The 20,074-nt window shown below is 46.3% G+C and overlaps 2 protein-coding genes across 2 annotated transcripts; one reads left to right on the forward strand and one right to left on the reverse strand.

The window, feature by feature from the left end:
• Window positions 1–197: 197 nt before the first annotated feature.
• TAP1 (transporter 1, ATP binding cassette subfamily B member) lies at window positions 198–9,114 on the reverse strand. Its single transcript, XM_003808603.6, has 11 exons — window positions 8,044–9,114; window positions 7,400–7,514; window positions 7,121–7,251; window positions 5,941–6,146; window positions 5,317–5,514; window positions 3,988–4,116; window positions 3,650–3,838; window positions 2,917–3,090; window positions 2,511–2,673; window positions 2,056–2,192; window positions 198–774 (listed from the first exon to the last, which is right to left on the reverse strand). Exons 1-11 carry the CDS (start codon window positions 8,819–8,821, stop codon window positions 568–570), a joined length of 2,427 nt encoding a protein of 808 aa, XP_003808651.3. The 5' UTR covers window positions 8,822–9,114; the 3' UTR covers window positions 198–567.
• A 31-nt stretch (window positions 9,115–9,145) lies between these two features.
• Window positions 9,146–14,593, forward strand: PSMB9 (proteasome 20S subunit beta 9). Its single transcript, XM_003808607.5, has 6 exons — window positions 9,146–9,303; window positions 11,154–11,221; window positions 12,272–12,403; window positions 13,014–13,143; window positions 13,373–13,514; window positions 14,413–14,593. The coding sequence occupies exons 1-6, from the start codon at window positions 9,247–9,249 to the stop codon at window positions 14,538–14,540; spliced, it is 657 nt and encodes a 218-aa protein (XP_003808655.1). The 5' UTR covers window positions 9,146–9,246; the 3' UTR covers window positions 14,541–14,593.
• Window positions 14,594–20,074: the final 5,481 nt, after the last annotated feature.

Below are 20,074 nucleotides of genomic sequence, written 5' to 3' on the forward strand. Positions count from 1 at the left end.
GCACATTCTTGGGGGTGGGCGTAAGGGGATAGGGGAAGTGGAAGGGGCCTCATAGGAATTAAAAAGCTTAAGGGAAAAGATGATGCAGTTAAGGGGTAAAACATTGAGGATGATAAAAGAGGAGACACCACCTGCTGAAAAGTGCGCTGCAAAAGGCAGTGAGCCGTTTGGTGTGCCGGAAACATAAGAAACCACAGTACAAAACACCAATTTTATTATAAATATCAAGAACCTACAGGGTGTTTATGGGCCAGCATATGCCTTCAGTTATGTTGAAAATAGCTGATCATCTCTCCGTACATTCTGAACATTTCTCAGTTTCAGAGTGCTGGCCACACCAAAGCATCAGCCCTGGCTCTAAACTCCGTTACACTAAGGAATTACAAATCCTGTGTTTGTACTCCAGGAAGTCTGCATTATCACGAGGAGCTTGGAAAGGAGGTAACACACTCAAGGCAAATTTCAAGTAACTCATCCTGGAGGCAGCTGCCTACTCTGCAGCTGTGGTTCTCCACCACAGAGAGAAGAAAAGGGAGGGAGATGGAGTGCGCAGGTCTGAGAAGGCTTTCATTCTGGAGCATCTGCAGGAGCCTGCACCATGGCCCAGTAGCACCCCTTTTTCTCCATGAGCTGCTGGTGGGTTCCCCCCTCCCGGATAGCGCCTCCTTCCAGAAAGAGGATGTGGTCAGCCTGCTCCACCAGGCTGAGGTGCTGGGTGATGAGAAGCACTGAGCGGGAGTACCGCTCAGGGCTTTCGTACAGGAGCTGCTCCACCTGAGGAAAGACATCGGACCGTCAGAGCCGGGGACTACCCTCAGCCCAGGGAGACACCTGTGTTTCCAGGGCTGGGACTGACCTCACAGGATCACTGCTGGCTCTGCTAACAACCCCAAGGACACCAACGCTTCCCATTCTGAGTACTTCTCCACAAACCCTTTGTTTCATTAAGGACTGTTTTACATGAAGGGTGCAAAAGTAGGATAAAAATGAGAACCCTAGGGTGAAACACATGACAGAAGAATAAAGACTATTGAATAGTCCTCTTCTCTACCCATGGACTTGGAATTTTTATATTCGATTTTAAGGAAATATAACTTAGTAGTAAAGAGATGAGCATTCAAGTCAGGCAGACCTGAATTTGGGTCAAGGCTGCGCCACTCAAAAGCTATATGACCTCTATATGAGCAGCTTATTCAACCTCTTTTAACCTCCATTTTGTCATCTGTAGAATGATGATAAATGCCTAACTCAGAAGGATTCCTAATGAATAAATGAGTGACAGTGCATGTAAACAGACTAGCTTAATTAATATTAATATGATTAGGATGGGCTGGGCCTGGTGGCTCATGCCTATAATCCTAGCACTTTGGGAGGTCAAGGAGGGAGGATCACTTGGGCCCAGGAGTTCAAGGCCAGCCTGGGCAACATAGCGGGACATTGTCTGTACAAAAAAAAATTTTTTTTAATAAACGATATTATGAGGATAGTCTTTTCCTTATGTTTCACTTTAGAAATTCAGTCTATAGGACTGGGCGCAGTGGCTCACACCTATAACCCCAGCCCTTTGGGAGGCTGAGGGGGGCAGATTACCTGAGCTCAGGAATTCAAGGCCAGCCTGGGCAACATGGTGAAACCCATCTCTACTAAAAATATAAAAGTCAACCAGGCATAGTGGTGTACACCTGTAGTCCCAGCTACTCGGGAGGCTGAGGGGAGAATCGCTTGAGCCCAGCAGGTTGAAGCTGCAGTGAGCCAAGATTGTGCCACTGCGCTCCAGCCTGGGCAACTGAGTGAGACACTGTCTTAAAAAAAAAAAAGGAAGAAAGAAAGAAATTCAGCCTGTAGTTTGTAGATAGTCTCTTTTAACTGGTTCTAGGTGTCTTTGCCTCGTCTTCTATCTCTACTCCTTGGGGAGGCATCCAATGGAACTGGATTTGGGAACTGAGAACTGCAAGGACTGGTTTGTATAATTATGATGTTAGTAAAACTAACGGAAGATGTATAAAAGAAGCAAGATTGGGTGGGATATAGCCATTAAGAAGATGACTGCCTCACCTGTAACTGGCTGTTTGCATCCAGGGCACTGGTGGCATCATCCAGGATAAGTACACACGGTTTCCGGATCAATGCTCGGGCCAACGCCACTGCCTGTCGCTGACCCCCTGACAGCTGGCTCCCAGCCTCGCCTACCTCTGCAGAGCAAAGGGCCAAGATGAGAACGGTATAGCCACATGTGTGCACGCATGTACATACACACACATGCACACAGACACACTCATGCATTCACGCACTCACACACACCAAGATCTGACGGTTGTAGCTGGATAGGGGAGATTCTGGGAAGATGAACAGAATCCTGAGGATGTCAGGATGAAGAAGCCATAGGAGCATGATCTTACAACTTCAAATTGATGTCCATGAGTAAGGAGGAACTGAAGGATAAAGGCAAGACTACTGGGGTTTCAGCAAAGGTAAAGATGGCTGGGTGGTGAGATGAGTGGAGAGAGTACCTGTGTCATAGCCCTGAGGGAGTCCAGAGATGAAACTATGGGCCCCAGACTTTACTGCAGCAGCTGTGATTTCCTCCATAGTTGGCTTCTGGGTCAGGCCATAGGCAATATTTTCTTGAAGACTTCTTCCAAATACCTGTGGCTCTTGTCCCACTGCGGCCACCTGAGATGAAATATGATGAAGAGTCATAGAACAAGGCACATGGGAGTATGGTTATCTAGAGATCGAAGACTCAAAATCTTTATTGAGAACATGTCACAAAATCATACTACCTCCCTCCTGACTACACCACCATCTCCACCCAAGGTCTCTTATCATTCCCTAACCCCTCTTTCAGAGTGCTCAGTAAGAATGCTCTTCGTATTTGATGCTCCCTGCCCTCCTTCAAGCCACCTGCTTCCATACCTGCCTGTGCAGGTAGCGGTGCTCATATTGGGGAAGGGGCTTCCCATCCAACAGCAGCTGTCCCTCGGTGGGCTGGTACAGATTCTGCAGCAGGGCAGCCACTGTGCTCTTCCCAGACCCATTGGGTCCCACCAGCGCCGTCACCTCGCCAGGGCGTAGGGTGAATGTCAGCCCCTAGAGGCCAGAGAAGCACACGATAAGAGGCTACCAAGGCCTCTAACCTTGAGAGTGTCATTGCCTTGTTACATAGCATGATGTCTTACCCCAGAAGAAAAACAGGGAAATATAGAAACTCCTACCCTCCCACATGCACAGATTTCTGGGTGATGCCTCCCCAAGGAGTAGAGATAGAAGATGCGGCAAAGACAAGGGCAGAGACCCAGCACCACTATGCCACACACTTGATGTCAGATACCACCAGGAAAGGGAAAAATCACATTCCAAATTACAAAGGAAAAGGAAAGATGGAACACCGAAGACACAGATTTTGCTGCAGCAATTCCTTGGAACGTGAGAGCACTCTCTTTGAAACCTCTTCTCTCATTCTCTTTGGAAGCCCAAACTGGGTTCTTGAGTTTGGGGAAGATTTATGGAACAGATGATGCCTACCATTGCCTTTAAAGGGTTAGGGAGGATATATGCTTGGCAGTAAGCAGGCTGAAGGCAGGAAGAAAATTTAGGATGGCAGAATTGCAGTTGGGGCCAGTGGAATACAGGGAGTGGTAGGTTGTACCTGTAGCACTAAGACATCTGGGCGGTTTGGGTAGGCAAAGGAGACATCTTGGAACTGGACAAGGCCCTCCAAGTGTAAGGGAGTCAACAGACCACTGGGTGGGCAGCGAGGGGTGCGGTCCAGGTACTCAAATATTTTCTCTGAGGAGCCCACAGCCTTCTGTACTCTGGGGTAGATGGAGAGCAGTACCTAGAGGGAGGTAAGAATAGTGAAAGTGAGGTAGTCTGCTTGCCAGCATTATGTGAAGCAAGAAGGGTAAAGAATGGAAGGAAATCACACAGATGGTGCTGGGCCAGAGGAAGGAATCACACTGGGGAGTGAAGGTGGAGGGACCTCACCTCCACAGCCTGGGTGAACTGCATCTGGTAGAGAACAAATGTGACAAGGTTCCCACTGCTTACAGCCCCACTGGTCACCAGCTGCCCACCAATGTAGAGGATTCCCACTTTCAGCAGCATACCTGAAATCTATAAAGAGACCACAAAAAAAAGGGACTGAGGTAGAGAAATCTGGAGGGGACACAAAGAACCACAGTCATTAACCTAAAGGAAATATCAAGTCCCTGTCTCCCAAGTGACATCGGCAGGCTCAATAGGCAGACAGGAGAATGAACCAGAGACCCCATGGAGTCTGACTCAATGCACATCATGCAAGTCACAGTTATCTTCACCACCATCACCACTATCACCTTGTCTGGGGAGCATTTTACTCTTCACAAAAGGCTTTCATTCATGTGATGTCAGCTAATACATGAAAAGCCTTATAAAGAAGGTTATATCACTCCATTTTTGAAAAATGAGGAAACAACCAGTCGGGCGCAGTGGCTCATGCCTGCAATCCCAGCACTTTGGGAGGCCGAAGTGGGCGGATCACAAGGTCAGGAGATTGAGACCATCCTGGCTAACATGAAGAAACCTCGTCTCTACTAAAAATACAAAAAAAAAAAAAAAAAATTAGCCGGGCGTGGTGGCGGGTGCCTGTAGTCCCAGCTACTCAAGAGGCTGAGGCGGGAGAATGGTGTGAACCCGGGAGGCGGAGCTTGCAGTGAGCCCAGATCGCGCCACTGCACTCCAGCCTGGGCGACAAAGCGAGACTCCAGCTCAAAAATAATAATAATAAGTAAAAATAAACAAACAAACAAATAAATAAATAAAGAGGAAACAGTCTCAGAGAAGGTAAATTTGTTGTCATGATCACAAGACAAGTAAATTGCATCATCAAGCCAGGATCTTCGGATCACTGGCATAGCTCTCTTTCCAGTGCATCACAGATGTCCCTCATCCCTGGCTTCCACTATTCCCATCACTCTCACTAACAAATCTACAAGGTACCAGCATGAAGCAGGCCCAGGTGCAAGAATTTATGGCTCCCTGCACTTCCCCTGAGAGGCAAAGGAAGGCCCTAGGACTGGAAGACACGCATCTCTCTAATCCACATGGTTGGGTGGATTTTATGTACCATACTGAAAGGAAGCCACCTAGCATCTTTAAAGAGAGGGAGGGGGCTAGGGACACTGAGTAGAGTCATTGAGCCTCAGGTTGCTAGGACGAAAATACTGAACCAACCATTTCCCAGTAAAGGAGGAGTGGGAGCAGGGTCATAGGAATGGGAATGGAGTCACGGCATCTTAAGGAAAAGGGAATGGGTATTCATCTTCAGGTGCTCACACTAGTGGTCCAGGAGTTGACTGCATAGGCCACAGCCTCCTTCTGGTTGAGTGTCTTTATTTCTTGCAGCTTTTCCCTAAACTTCTGGGCTTCGCCCTCCTCGTTGGCAAAGCTTCGAACTGTAGGCATGGCCGACAGAGCCTCAATGGCCACCTGGCTGGACTTTGCCAGAGATTCCCGTACCTGCACTTCCAGCAACTGTGGATACATGGACAAGAGATGTCACACGGGTTGGCAAACCATCAGGGACACTAATACCTGAGTTACCTATTTGGAAATTAAAGGTGAGAAGAGACAGAGGAAAAGGAGAAAAGAGAAAGAGACACAGCTATGCCCCTTGGATGCTAAAGAAATACGAGGAAGAGGAAAATGACTCAGAACGGCTTGGGGATCAAATTATTAAAGACAGATTGTGGGGAGAAGCTAGAAAAGAAGACCCAGAGAGTATGGAGGTTAATGTTGAGCAACCTGGGAACATGGACCACAGGGACGGGGTGTTCCATGAAGATGGAGAATCAGTAAGGGTGCCAGGAAAGTTGGACTGAAAGCAATGTGAGAGGAGCTGAGTCTGCCAAGTCTGGGAGATGAGGGTCTGTGTAGAGCGGGCCAACTCCATGAACATACCTGGTACCATTTTCCCACCTTCTTGGGCAGAAGGAAAAGCAGAGGCAGGGTGACCAGGGTGACCATGGTGAGGGACACTGATCCCCAGAGCATGATCCCCAAGAGACATAGGCCTCGCACCAGGTACCACAGAAATAAGCTCAGATTCTCACTCAGAGAATCACTCAGGGTGGACGTGTCCTCTGTTACCCGAGACGTGATGTTACCTGCAGGGTTGGGGAGAAGAGAGTGAGGTGAATCAGACAGGTTCCAAGTGATGAGAGGAACTAACGATGAGCCAGGATGCCAGGGTCAGGGGTGTCAACATGGGGTTCTAAGGAGGCTGCAGGAAACAAGGTTAGGGTTCTGCAGAGGTCTGCAAATCTCAGTGCAGGGAAGATGAGTGTTAAAGAGGAAAGGCCTGACCTTCATTTTAATTATAAAGTCATTAATGCACATGTGAATTTCCATTTTCCTGAAAGCTTTCTGTTCCCTAGAGAACCTGTATGTCCCATGCTATACACACAGGCAGGAAGAGCTTAAACTGGTCACATAACAGAGATGGAGGAGGAGGGTGCTGCTAGGAAGCATGCCAAAGTCTGTGGAGCACTCACTGGGACTAGGGTTCTAACCCCAGGTCTATCTCTAGCCATATGTAACTGTACAGCTTCTAGTGCTGCTAGAAAGCATGCCAAAGTCTGTGGAGCACTCAAGAGACCAGGGTTCTAACCCCAAGTGTGTCTCTAGCCATATGTAACTGTGCAGTTTCAGCATTTAGGGTCTTGGCCTCAGTTTCCTTCTCTGTCAGATGAGGCAGTTGGTCTCTATGAGCTCAAAATTTCCAGGTTGGAAATTCTATGGTTTCTATCTAAGGATACATAGGAATAGATTTATAAGAAAATGCTAGATGAAAACTCTAGGTTTTTCTTAAGGTAAGGAGGACAATATTTTGCTCCTGAGGTATATCAAGAATGAGAAAAACAATTGTGTGTGTGTGTGAGAGAGAGAGAGAGAGAGAGAGACAGAGAGACAGAGACACAGAGAGAGAGAGACAGAGAGAGAGAGGGTATATCAAGAATGAGAAGGAACAATGTGTGTATGTGTGTGTGAGAGAGAGAGAGAGCGGGGAGGGGGAGATCAAAGCAGATGTATGAGGATATGAACAGTACATGGCGTATAATGAAAGAGTTTCAGGAGAAACCTGTTTGGTTCTGTTGGAAAAACTCCGTCTCCTGGCGCAGGACAGCCCCAAACACCTCTCCCTGCAAGTGGCTGTGCACGTGGCCCATGGTGTTGTTATAGATCCCGTCACCCACGAACTCCAGCACTGCACTATAAAGAACCCGGAAAAAAAGGGGATCAGGGTGTGTTCAGGGAACAGACTGAAGGTCCCAGGTATCCCCATATAAGTGCATTTTGGACAGCAGCCCCAACTTCCAACTCCCTCATTTGCAGAGTGCCCCATTTTCAGCCCCCAGACCTGGCTATGGTGAGAATGGACATGAGAGTTAAGTTTCGAGTGAAGGTATCGGCTGAGCCATCTTGTAGAATCCAGTCAGTGAGGCGGCCCGTAAAGAATGGAATGGCCATCTCCCCTGGAGAAAGAGAAGAGAGGTCACGCACAAATATTAAGTCTAAGTAGGTCAGTTCCAGTCAGACTGGCCCCACCACGCCTCCTCCCCCTCACCATTATCCTGGAGGGCATCAGCAGAAAGGAAACACTGACGTCTCAATCCCGAACCTAAATAGGCTGCCCTGGAACTCACTACCCTGTGGTTGCTCTACCAGAACTTTCAGGATTTTATTAGGAAGGCTGGAGATCATGAAGTAGAAAAGCCTCCTGTTAGAGATGAGGATGCCCCGCCCTTCGGCCCCAGAGCAAAGGATTTCCCCGCTTCCGGCGTGGCCCAAAGAATCAAGACCCGGCCAGCAATGGAGCCCAGAACCTCTGGCCCCCGCCAGTCCAGTGCCGTTTCTTCTACACCGAAGTGGTGTTCCACGCTAGGAGTCCTTCTCCTGCTCCACATTTCCCAGAACCCACGCTACTCTACCTCACTGACAATTACCTTTGATTCCTGTCCCAGTCCCCTTGTGTCCTCCCCTCTTGCCCTGCGTTCCCCTTACCAAGAGAGGAGAGGACCACCAGGACTAGGAACAGCGAGAGGCGGCGCGTCTCCGAGCCCAGGCAGCCTAGAAGTCGACGCACAGAGTCTCCAGAGCCGCCCTGACCGCCGGGCACCCAGAGGCTCCCGAGTTTGTGCCACAGGGCTGCTGCGGGCAGTGCCGCTGCATAACTGGCGACGAAGGCGCTAGGGTGACTTCCCCAGTGCAGTAGCCTCGTGCTATCCGCTGACCCGGGGGCTCCCCATGAGATCAGCTCTCGGAACAAGGCAAGTACCGGCAGGGCCAAGCCCAGTGCCGCAGCTAATGGCTCCAAAGCAGCCAGCCAGCCCTGGGCACCTGCGTTTTCGCTCTTGGAGCCAACCGTTGCCCTGAGGACCCCGCAGGCCCCCAGCCAGAGCACGGCCCAGCGGCTCAGGCCCACCGCCCAGACCCGGAGCAGCGGCAGCGCGGTGGGCACCAGCAGGGAGAATATGCGGGGCAGCGCGGTCCGGAGCAGCACCCAGTCGGCGAGAAATAGCAGTACTGTCCCCAGCCATGCGAGAGAAGCTCCGGGGAGGCAGCGGCACCCGCGGGGAGCGGGGCACCTAGAGCTAGCCATTGGCACTCGGACGCCGTCCCGGTCCCGGCCGGGCCTGGGACTCTCCGCGCCCCGGTGGGGCCTGAAGCTCTGGGTACCGCCGAGTCCGCCCCTACTGGCGGCTGAGGGAGGGAACGAGGGCGGGGCTCTCGGAAAGTCCCAGGAACAGGCTGATGCTGCGCTGGCGAGAAGCTCAGCCATTTAGGGGAAAGCGAAATCGAAAGCGGCCGCCTGCTTACTAGATACGCCTACTAGATACGCCTACTTCCAAAAGTGGCCTGCCCAGACTATTTTGGGAGCAAGCGTGGAAATCAGATCTGAGAATCTCGGGAGCAGCCCTGGTGCCCAATTTTCTCCATCACGCACACCCTTCTCGCCTCTCCCTGCCTCCTGCCTTTCCACTTGCACCAGTTTTCCCACCCCAGCCTCAGGGCGGGGCTGCCTCGTCACTTGTCTCGGGGCAGATCTGCCCTACACAGGTTAGCGCCGCGCGCAAAGCAGTCCCGCAGCACCCAGGCGCCTCCTGGCGGCGCCGCGAAGGGGCGGGGCTGTCGGCTGCGCGTTGCGCGCTGTCCCAGGTCCGAAACCAGTGCCCCAGGCGGCGAGGAGAGCGGTGCCTGGCAGGGATGCTGCGGGCGGGAGCACCAACCGGGGACTTACCCCGGGCAGAAGTCCACACCGGGGTAATGGGTCTGGGCTTGAGGGTTGTCAGAGGGGTGGAGGAGATGAGGCGGCCAGGGGACCCTGGAAGCGCGCGCGGAGAAGTGAATGCAGAGACCAACGGGAGCGCAGGGAGGTCGCCTGTAGCAGCCAGCGCTTGCAACCCGCAATGAGCATAGAATATTTCTTTTCTGAGGGGGGTCGTCTAGAGTGTCCGTGAAGGGACCAGGCACGCAAGGCTGGTGGAAAAGGGGGTGCTTTGACTCTTAGCTGGAAGCGTCAAGGGGAAGCTACTCTAAAGAGCTTTCGCTTTCACTCTGGTCCCGGACAGTGGGGACTGGTTAAATCAAGAAGAGGGGTTGGGGATGGTGCAAAGAGATGAGGAAATGGTGCCCTGGGTGAAGTAGAACAGCACTTGGGAGAAGGAAATATAGGCACTTATTGAGAAGGACCAACTCATCACACAGACTTTTGATAAACTTGCCACTGGGCAACTCTTAGCCCAAGCACTGATAATGGGGGTTCGGTGTTAACCAGTGATGCCCTTCCCTAGCTTGACCCAGGAAGGCCTCTCCTTGGCCCAGATGCTGCCTTACTCCCTTCCCTGTGTCTTCCCTGCCCACTCCCATGTGCCCACTGGGGGGACTTTGCTTAGGATGGGCGCCTGGGGCAGATGGCAGCCCCAAGACTGGCTGGCTGGCTTCTGCTCTGGACTACTGCCACCACTCGTGGCTTGGGGGCGGCTTTGTTAGAGAGGAATAGCCTCTAACTTGAAGTTAACCCTGTTCTTTGACCCTCTATTCATGATAAGTCGGTCCATCGGAAAGCATACTCAGAGGAGCGTCCTTTGGGGCCAGAGTAACTTACGGCCTGATAAGAAAGACACAGTGAAACCACTTATAATTTGGGAAATCTCCCCTCACTGCCAAATGAGCAGTGGCAAGTAGGAAGTAGAAGTGGAAACAAGGGATAAGAGTTAGACCTGAATTTTAGTCCCAGGTCTACTATTAACTCTGTGTGACTTTGCATAAGTCGTTTGCATTTTCTGTGACTTGGTTTCCTCATTTGAACCGAGGATCTTTAAGGCTCCTTCCAACTCAATAGTAGAATAAATGTAGCTTTATCTTCCCTCACTTCTTCTTGATTCTTTTCTTGACCTGGAAAAGTCAGCTTAAACTTCTCAGTCAAATTATCTCTTGGTACAAATTTACCCCCCTGGCTGCTGAGATATGTATTTACCTCTTGATCAGAAATTCCATAACTGAAACTTTTATTTTCAACCATCTATATGTGTTCCTTGCTGCTTCTCTCCTGCCTTGCCCCTGGCCATGCTAACCACTGCCCTCCTCGATTTTTTCCAATGTTCAGTAAATTGGAAGAGCTCACTTCTGATGAAATGGGGGGTGAGAGTGGAGGATTGTGGACCAAAAAAAAAAAAAAAATAGACTGACCTTGTTTCCCAAGATCATAGTCAATTACTCTGTGTTGGGTCTACACCACATCTGCACATACTATGAGCCCTTGCGTTGGAGATAATTTTCACTTGCGGAGCTGCTTCACTTCTACCTGTAGGAGCCTCATCTCCACCTCTCTACAGTGGAGAGGATTCCACTAGGCAAGTTGGAACTTAGGGACACAGTTCTTTCTGTGTTGTATCAAAACTGGGCTGTGGCACTCCCCTGCAGCCGGATGAAGCAATAGAGAAAGTGGAAAGATGAAGGGAAAAAAAGCCTGTACTGACAGTCAGCTCTGGCCTGTTACTGTGTGATCTTTGAGCCAGTCACTTCACCTCTCTGGGAATGTTTCTTCTTCTCTAACATGAGGGCATCAAGGCTGTTCTTGCCCTGACATTCCATATTCTGTGTCTCTGCAGACCACCATCATGGCAGTGGAGTTTGACGGGGGCGTTGTGATGGGTTCTGATTCCCGAGTGTCTGCAGGGTGAGTAAAAGTGAAGATGTATGCGTTTGGAAAGAAGCTAATGGCCTCAAATACACACTTTCCTTACCCATTCATGAAGACTGGCAAACTGGAGCTTTGGAGGAATGGAGTTGACCTTCCCCAAAAGCCACTATGATAAGCTATTTGGTGGGTGCTTGGGTCTCTGAATTTGTGGAGGAGGATCTGGGGTCTGAATGTGTATGTGACCTGTCCCAGTAGTGTACAGGGATGAGTAAAGGAATAGGGTCTGAGAGGGGGACAGGAGATAGATTTTTGAGGGTCTTCTTTCCATCTGTGCTTAGGGATCAAAAAGATGATTCTGTCAAGCAGATATGTGGTTTCTCATTTACCATATATTGAACTATTTTGTCTCTTCTCCCACTCCTAACCAATTTCCTCACATGCAAAATGAGTATATGGGGTTAGGTCAATATTACTTACATTATGTTCCATAGAACATAACTCTCTCAAGATTGTTAATAGCAAAGAAAATTGATGAGGCATATTTTTCTTACCTTAGCATTTTTTGCTTTGTTATAAAATCTAAGCCTGAAAAATAAGCCTAATTTTGATTAACATCTGCAGTGATTAATAATATCTGAGACAATTATTTGCCTCCTGCTTTAATCCAAGTATTAAACTTCATGCTATTCTCTCGTCAAATAAATTTGAGAGACATTGAATGATCACCCTCAAAAATTCCTGAGTTCTGGTTGGGTGCAGTGGCTCACATCTATAATCTCAGCACTTTGGGATGCCGAGGTGGGCAGATATTTGAGGTCAGGAGTTCGAGACCAGCCTGGCCAACATGTTGGGACCTTGTCTCTACTGAAAATACAAACCTTAGCTGGGCTTGGTGGTGGGTGCCTGTAATCCCAGCTATTCGGGAGGCTGAGGCAGGAGAATCACTTGAACCAGGGAGGCGAAGTTTGCAGTGAGCCCAAGATTGCTCCACTGCACTCCAGCCTGGGTGACAGAGCGAGACTGTCTCAAAAAAAAAAAAAAAAAACCTGAGTTTTAACTTGGTGACTGTTGACTCCCTCCTGACAGCGAGGCGGTGGTGAACCGAGTGTTTGACAAGCTGTCCCCCCTGCACGAGCGCATCTACTGTGCACTCTCTGGTTCAGCTGCTGATGCCCAAGCCGTGGCCGACATGGCCGCCTACCAGCTGGAGCTCCATGGGTATGAAGCTCTGGAGTTCTGACTCCCCACCCACTAGAGCTCCCCCAACCTGCATGAATCCCTGTACAGTGTGCTGTTCCAGGAGCTGGACACTGGGAAATGGAAGAGTCTTGTTTTGGCTCTTGCTGGCACTTGAATCTGTCAGTTTCTGCATCTGTAAAGTGGAGATAATATAGTACCTCATGAGACAGTTATTTTGAGAATCACGTTCTATATGTGAACACAGTTTAAAAGCTGTAAATCACTATCCTGATATAAATAATCAGGAAGAAGGTGATATTGTGACCCACCATAATATCAGGCAGTTACCATACGAGAAATCAAGGTCGTTGGGACGGAAGTAACCTTATCTGCTTTTCCCCATAAGGGCAGGGCCCTTGCAGCCAAAAGAAAGTTATGTGGGTGGGGCTGAGCAAAAGAGTGAGCAATTGAAAGCTTCTTACCAGTTGGTGGTGTGGGACTCTGGTTCCCCTGTACATATGGGAGGGAGGCTGCAGTTTGAGCTATTGCAGTTACAGTTTTCAGGGGTCGTTTAGCAGGGATGATGGTAACAGTATAGGAGAGTGAGACTTAAAATTCTATCAACCTTTATTCCTAATATTTCCCTCAGGATAGAACTGGAGGAACCTCCACTTGTTTTGGCTGCTGCAAATGTGGTGAGAAATATCAGTTATAAATATCGAGAGGACTTGTCTGCACATCTCATGGTAGCTGGCTGGGACCAACGTGAAGGGGGTCAGGTGAGTTTCTCCCAAAGCACTGTCTCCTCTGGGCTTCCCCACTCTCCTGCAGAGGAAGATGGAAGTCCTATGTCATTCTAGCAATGAGTTCCAAGGACACTACCTCTGAAAGCATAGTACTTTGGGGATATGAGATACCAGGGCTTCATTGCAGGGTGCAGAGACCACTTAATGTCTCAGTGGGAAGGAAGGGCTTGATGATTCTTTAACCTGAGGATCCCTCTCCCAGGTATATGGAACCCTGGGAGGAATGCTGACTCGACAGCCTTTTGCCATTGGTGGCTCCGGCAGCACCTTTATCTATGGTTATGTGGATGCAGCATATAAGCCAGGCATGTCTCCCGAGGAGTGCAGGCGCTTCACCACAGACGGTAACCAGCCAAGTGGAAGGGTACCTGGGGAGGGCTTTTAAACATGGGAAGGAAGTAGATTATGAGGAACAGGAAGAGAAATACAGGGGTGACCATTTAAGTTAATGCCGGGCCTGGTACACTTTTAAGAGTGAAAAGGGGCAGGACAAATGCAAAGCTCAATGGGGCTCTTGGGCAATACGGATAAACCAGGGCTGTTCTGAGTAAATCAAATGAGGATACACAGTCACTGTGAGAACCAGTGGTGTGCTAAGCACAGTGGCTCACACCTGTAATGCCAACAATTTGGGAGGCTGAGGCAGGAGGATTACTTGAGCCCAGGAGTTTGAGGCCAGCCTAGGCAAGATGGTGAAACCCTGTCTCCACAAAAAACAATAAAAAAAAGTGAAAAAAAAATGAACTGGGCATAGTGGTGCACACCTGTAGTCCCAGCTACTCAGGAGGCTGAGGTGGAAAGATCATCTGAGCCGGGGAGATCAAGGCTGTAGTGAGCGGTGATTGCACCACTGCGCTGCAGTCTAGGTGACAGAGAGAGACCCTGTCTGGAGAAAAAAAAAAAAAAAAAGAACCAGTGGTGTGCTGAGGTGTGCTGAGGCTGGCTTGGGGCCACTCATGAGAGCGGATTGTTAAATAGTCAAGGATTTGTGAACTGCTTAGCTATTTGTAACTTGCAATTCATCATAGCGGGAGCATTTACACCACGGACATCAGTAGATGCCACATATGGAAGCCTTTTTGTAAAAAAACTGATTTACCAGCACACCACTAAATATGCCTTTCTGGAAGATGAGTTTTGAGGTGAAAGCGGTAGTAGGCATATGGATGCAGGGGGAGTAAAAAGATTTTTGAAGCTAAGCCATTCTCTCTCTCCCTCTCTCCAACTTGAAACCCTCTGCAGCTATTGCTCTGGCCATGAGCCGGGATGGCTCAAGCGGGGGTGTCATCTACCTGGTCACTATTACAGCTGCTGGTGTGGACCATCGAGTCATCTTGGGCAATGAACTACCAAAATTCTATGATGAGTGAACCTTCCCCAGACTTCTCTTTCTTATTTTGTAATAAACTCTCTAGGACCAAAACCTGGTATGGTCATTGGGAAATGAGTGCTCAGGGAGATGGAGCTTAGGGGAGGTGGGTGCTTCCCTCCTAGATGTCAGCATACACTCTTTCTTCTTTTGTCCCAGGTCTAAAACATCTTTCCTAGAGAAAACAAAAGGGACTAAACTAGAAATATAAAGAGCCCTGTACATGACAGGTCATCACGTACTGAATGATTTTGAAGTAGTACAAACAATAAAAATTCTCATTCTTATGTCCATGATGATGAGGCCGCAAGTGAGGCGATGGGACTCTTTCCTTTAAGGCTAAGACTGACAGATAGGCAAGACACCTACACACATGAGAATTAGCCAAGACTATCAGCAAACTCGCATGTAAAAGAATTCCTTTCATAATGCAGTCATTCATATTAAAGGGCAATACATGAAAAATGCTTAAATATTTTGGGGCATTTGTGAATTTCAAAGAATAATGACAATAACCAAAAGAAGCTACATTTGTGACATTGGCTAAATGTTTTATAAATTTTATCTCTTAAAATTCAAACCAAAAAACCCCCTGTATTCACACCTGTAATCCCAGCACTTTGGGAGGTCAAGGCGGGAGGATTGCTTGAGCCCAGGAGTTCGTGACCAGCCTGGGCTCAAGTGAGCCCCCCATCTCTACATAGTGAGAACCCCATCTCTACAAAAAAATTTAAAAATTAGTCGGGTGTGGTGGTGCATGCCTGTAGTCCCAGCTGCCTGGGAGGCTGAGTGGGAGGATCACTTAGGCCTGGGAGTTTGAGGCTACAGTGAGCTGTGATTGTGCCACTGCACTCTAGCCTGGGTGACAGAGAAAGACCCTATCTTAAGAAAAAAAAAAAAGAAAAGAAAAAGAAAAAAACAAACAAAGCACCCAACCCTATATAGATATTATTATTACTTCTATAGGACACGTAGAGGTTTGGAAAGATTAAATCACTTGACCAAGGTCACAAAATAAGTTCTGAGGCTGGGATCTGGGATTCAGTTTTATTATATGCCCTTCCTCTGCCACTCCCTAAAACTTCCCATTCCCTCAATCCCCATATATCATCTTAAAATCTGCAATAAATAGCCCCATACATTCGTTGGCACTTAGGAAACTGTTACCAGATGGCTGAGTAACTGTATTAAAACAAATTTAATTCTGCTTCTATATTTGCCTTGCACTTCCTGAGTGACAGGAGTGAACTCTCATATCCTTTTCTGTCAAAAGATGGTGCTGAATGATTTCTAAGGTAGTTTACAGTTCCAACATTCAATGCCATTTTGCTAACAAGTGGGCAGTCAACAGACATATTCAACAGAAATACTAGTAGGATCTCAGGCTAAACATACAAATTCAAAACTCTAAAACAATCACATCCCCCTGGAGTGTAAAGAAAAAAATTTAAAATTACAAACGCCTGGAGTTGTTTCTAGCCATGATATTTAACTTATTTGAGATTTTAAATAGCCCATTTTTCCCACTGATCACAAGTAGAAATTCTGGGCAGTATACAAAAAGCAAGTACTCAAGGACTCCAAAAAGTAAACAAAAGCAGGTGGATTGTGAAGAAGGCCAAAACTTGGAGAGGGGCCCCTCCTGGGGAGTGGGTTTTCAATGTTTTCCCCTTTTTTCTCCCAGCTCTGCCCTGACGTCAGGCCTCAGGTGCAGAGCTGCACTGCGTGGTAGCACAAGCCCTGAGTCAACAAGAGAAATACCGGCTTTCTGGCCAGAGGAACGAAGAAAAAGGGCCCCTGCGGGCAGGAATGTGTAGGGGAATCTCCAAACTGAGAGTACAGGCGGTAATTCCCTAATTCTGAGTCTGAACCCTCAGGAGTACCAGGTTACCCCTGAGCTGCACATGCGTGTGACACGCCTTAAGGGCACAGCAAAGACTGAGAACTGAATGAAGATTAGATCTTTTAAAATTAGAAGACTTCGGCCAGGCGCAGTGGCTCATGCCTGTAATTCCAGCACTTTGGGAGGCCAAGGCGGGTGGTTCACCTGAGGTCAGGAGTTCGTGACCAGCCTGGCCAACATGGTGAAACTCCATCTCTACTAAAAATACAAAAATTAGCTGGGTGTGGTGCCTGTAATCCCAGCTACTCAGGAGGCTGAGGCAGGAAGAATCGCTTGAACCCGGGAGGCAAAGGTGGCAGTGAGCCAAGATCGCGCCACTGCACTCCACCTTGGCGACAAGAGCGAAACTCCATCTCAAAAAAAAAAAAAAAAATTAGAAGACTTCATTTTTCTGCATTGGCCAAATAACTGTTCTAATGCCCTTCGTTCCAATAAAGGTTTGTAGCAGCTTACAGAGATAATTTAAAACAATTTTTAAAAGAAGAAAACAACATTGAGTCAAAGAGAAAATATGGTTAAGAAAAATAAGTGAAGCCAAGGAGTGAAACTAATGGACAACATTAATATCTTAAAAAAAAAAAAAAAAAGTGGTGTGCTGTCTTATACTGGCTAGCAAGAGTAGATTGTAAAATATTCAGGATTTTTGAAGACAGTTGTTAACTATTGGTAACTTGATATTGACCACGATGGAAGTATTTATGCTGTAGAAATCAGCAATGCTACAAGTCAGGAGCATTGTTTTTCTTCAGAGAGCCAGTTTAACAGGACACATATTTATCAGCCAACTATAAATGGATAAAAAATAATTGGGTTCCGGGCCATAGGATAGTGAAAGCAAAGAAGGAAATAAAATGAGGTACAAGATTCATAAGATTCATTTTGTAAAAGTTGCCAAAAAACCACAAATTATATATAATAGTTCAAGCCACACAGAACATTTACTCAAATAGGACATGCATCATTCCATAAAGGTAACACCAATAAATTCCAGAGTATCGGTATCTTAGAAACTATCTATATTCTAGGCCAGGAGCAGTGGCTCACCCCTGTAATCCCAACACTTTGGGAGGTCAAGGTGGGCAGATCCTTAGAGCCCAGGAGTTTGAGACCAGCCTGGGCAACATGGCAAAACCCCGTCTCTACAAAAAATTTAGCTGGATGTGGTGCACCTGTAATCCCAGCTACTCAGGAGGCTAGACGGGGAGGATCGCTTGAACCCAGGAGGCAGAGGTTGCAGTGAGCTGAGATTGTGCCACTGACCTCCAACCTGGGCAACAGAGTAAGACTCTGTCTTAAAAAAAAAAAAAAAAGAAACTATATTCTGCAACTATACTGTAATAAAATTAGAACTTGATAACTAAAATATACTTAAAATTGTAAGTGAACAAATATATTTATCCGTAACATGGATTTAAAAGGCAGTCGTGGATGGGAGGATCGCTGGAGTCCAGGAGATGGAGGCTGCAGTGAGGCATGATTGCGTCACTGCACTCCAGCCTCAGCAATAGAGTGGGACACTGTGTCAAATAAATAAATAGCAGTTTAAAGAAAATTAACTCTTTTAGAACCAGGTGGTAAAAATGTTACACATAAAATATACATATAAAATAATGTTATACTTTCAAATACATTTATTAGAACAAGAAAAATTAAAATAAATGACCTAAAAATTCTACTCAAAAATTTGGAAAAAGAGAAGTTGAGCAAACCGAAAGAAATATGAAGAAAAGGAGTTATAAAGATAAGAATAGAAAGCAATGAAACAGAAATAGAGAGCAAAAAACGAGGTAGTGAAAATTAACATACTTTTGATTCCAAAAGCTGCTTATTTAAAAATATTTGTAAGATATTCAGAGTTACAACAAGGCTGATTATGGATAAAGGGAGAAAAAATGAATAAACAAATACATAATGAAAAAGGGGGAACAGCTACAGATATGACACAGATGTAAAGCATAGAGTGTTATGAACAAGTATATGCTAATAAATTTGAAAACCTAGGTGAGATAAGCAAATTCCTAGAAACATTTAATCTATCAAAATTAGCACAAAAAGAAATACAAAACTTGACTATACCAATGAGTATTAAAGCAATTTTTAAAGTTATCAATGGCATCTAATAAAAAAATATATTTTTGAAAATGCCCAGATGGTTTCACAGATGCGTTCTATCATACATTCAAGGAACATGAAACTTCTATATTATATACTTTTTCCAGAAAATAGAAAAAAACTAAACCTGATAAGCTAATTTTATCAGCCGAGTGTAATCTTGACTCCAAATTGAGTTGTGGAAAACTCAAGGAAAAAAAATAATAGACCCATTTCACCTTGAACACGATGGCAGAAAAAAATAATTATTTATGAACCGAATTCAACAATATTACAAATAATAATACTGGGAGGCCAAGGTGGGAGGATCGCCTGAGGCCAGGAGTTCAAGACCAGCATTGTCAACATACTGAGATCCTGTCTCTACAAAAAATTAAAAAATTAGCCAGGTGTGGTGGTGAGCACCTGTAGTCTCAGCTACTAGGGAGACTGAGGCAGGAAGATCATTTGAGCCCAGGAGTTTGAGGCTGCAGTAAGCTATGATTGCACCACTGCATTTCGGCCTGTGCAACAGAGCAAGGCCCTGTCTCTAAAAATATGTGTAATAATAACAATAATAATAATGATTATGCTAATAATGATACATCAAGATCAAATAGGGAATCCTTGGAATACTAGGGTGGTTCAATATAATAAAACATATTGTTGCTATAATTTACCATATTCATAGAAAAGTCATTTCCTTTGCTCAGTCTATTAATAAAAGACATTTGGTAAAGTATATCCATTTGTGATTTTTGAAAAACAGTTAAGGAAGCAGGAATCAAAACTTTCCTATTTTGGCAAAGGTTATAATCCAAAAAATCTGTAACCACTAGTATACATAACGGAAAAACCTTGGGTATCCAAGACAAGAATGTTCACTATAATTACTAGCTTATCATAGCACTAAAGCCTATGGGCAACATAACAAGACCCCATTTACCAAAAATAAATTTAAAACATTTTAATTAGCTGGCATGGTGGCATGCACCTGTAGTCCTACCTACTTGGGAGGCCAAGGCAGGAAGATTGCTTGAGCCCAGGAGTTTGAGCTTACTGTGAGCTGTGATCACACCACTGCACTCCAGCCTGGGTGACAAAGGAAGACCGTGTTTCTAAAAAATAAAAAATACAAATACAACTACAAACTAGCACTAGACCAACAGTGACTATGTACCATGAACTGAGGAATATTATTAATTCCACCATTTGCATCTGAGGTTAACAATATGTCAATGACTTAAATAACATCATACCTCTGAGAGTAATTTCTCCTATATTTCCATGACAAATGTTAGATAATTTTCCATTTTTTCCATTCAACAAAATAAACAGGAAATATAATTAAAGAGTTCAATCGGGGATTGGGATTTAGAAAGGAAGGCAGGAATTAAGAATAATCCTTAGTTCTCTTCCTAATTTGCACCTCTCTCACTGATACATATGTATTATTTTCTTTTTATGTCTTTTAGAATCTAATAAACATGTTTTATATTATATAACAAACTAGAATATATGGATTATCTTTGGTCTTCCTT

Source organism: Pan paniscus, chromosome 5 (genome assembly GCF_029289425.2).
Source record: "Pan paniscus chromosome 5, NHGRI_mPanPan1-v2.0_pri, whole genome shotgun sequence".
In the NCBI taxonomy this organism is placed as follows: Eukaryota; Metazoa; Chordata; class Mammalia; order Primates; family Hominidae; genus Pan; species Pan paniscus.

Excerpts from the sequence above, each read along its gene's own strand:
- TAP1 (XM_003808603.6), bottom strand. The coding sequence starts at position 8,821 with ATGGCTGAGCTTCTCGCCAGCGCAGCATCAGCCTGTTCCTGGGACTTT. Across the intron at positions 3,091-3,649 it reads CAGATGTCTTAGTGCTACAG|GGGCTGACATTCACCCTACG; the intron begins GTACAACCTACC and ends TCTGGCCTCTAG. Across the intron at positions 2,193-2,510 it reads CCCTCAGGGCTATGACACAG|AGGTAGGCGAGGCTGGGAGC; the intron begins GTACTCTCTCCA and ends TTTGCTCTGCAG.
- PSMB9 (XM_003808607.5), top strand. The coding sequence starts at position 9,247 with ATGCTGCGGGCGGGAGCACCAACCGGGGACTTACCCCGGGCAGAAGTC. Across the intron at positions 13,144-13,372 it reads ACCAACGTGAAGGGGGTCAG|GTATATGGAACCCTGGGAGG; the intron begins GTGAGTTTCTCC and ends TCCCTCTCCCAG. Across the intron at positions 13,515-14,412 it reads CAGGCGCTTCACCACAGACG|CTATTGCTCTGGCCATGAGC; the intron begins GTAACCAGCCAA and ends AACCCTCTGCAG.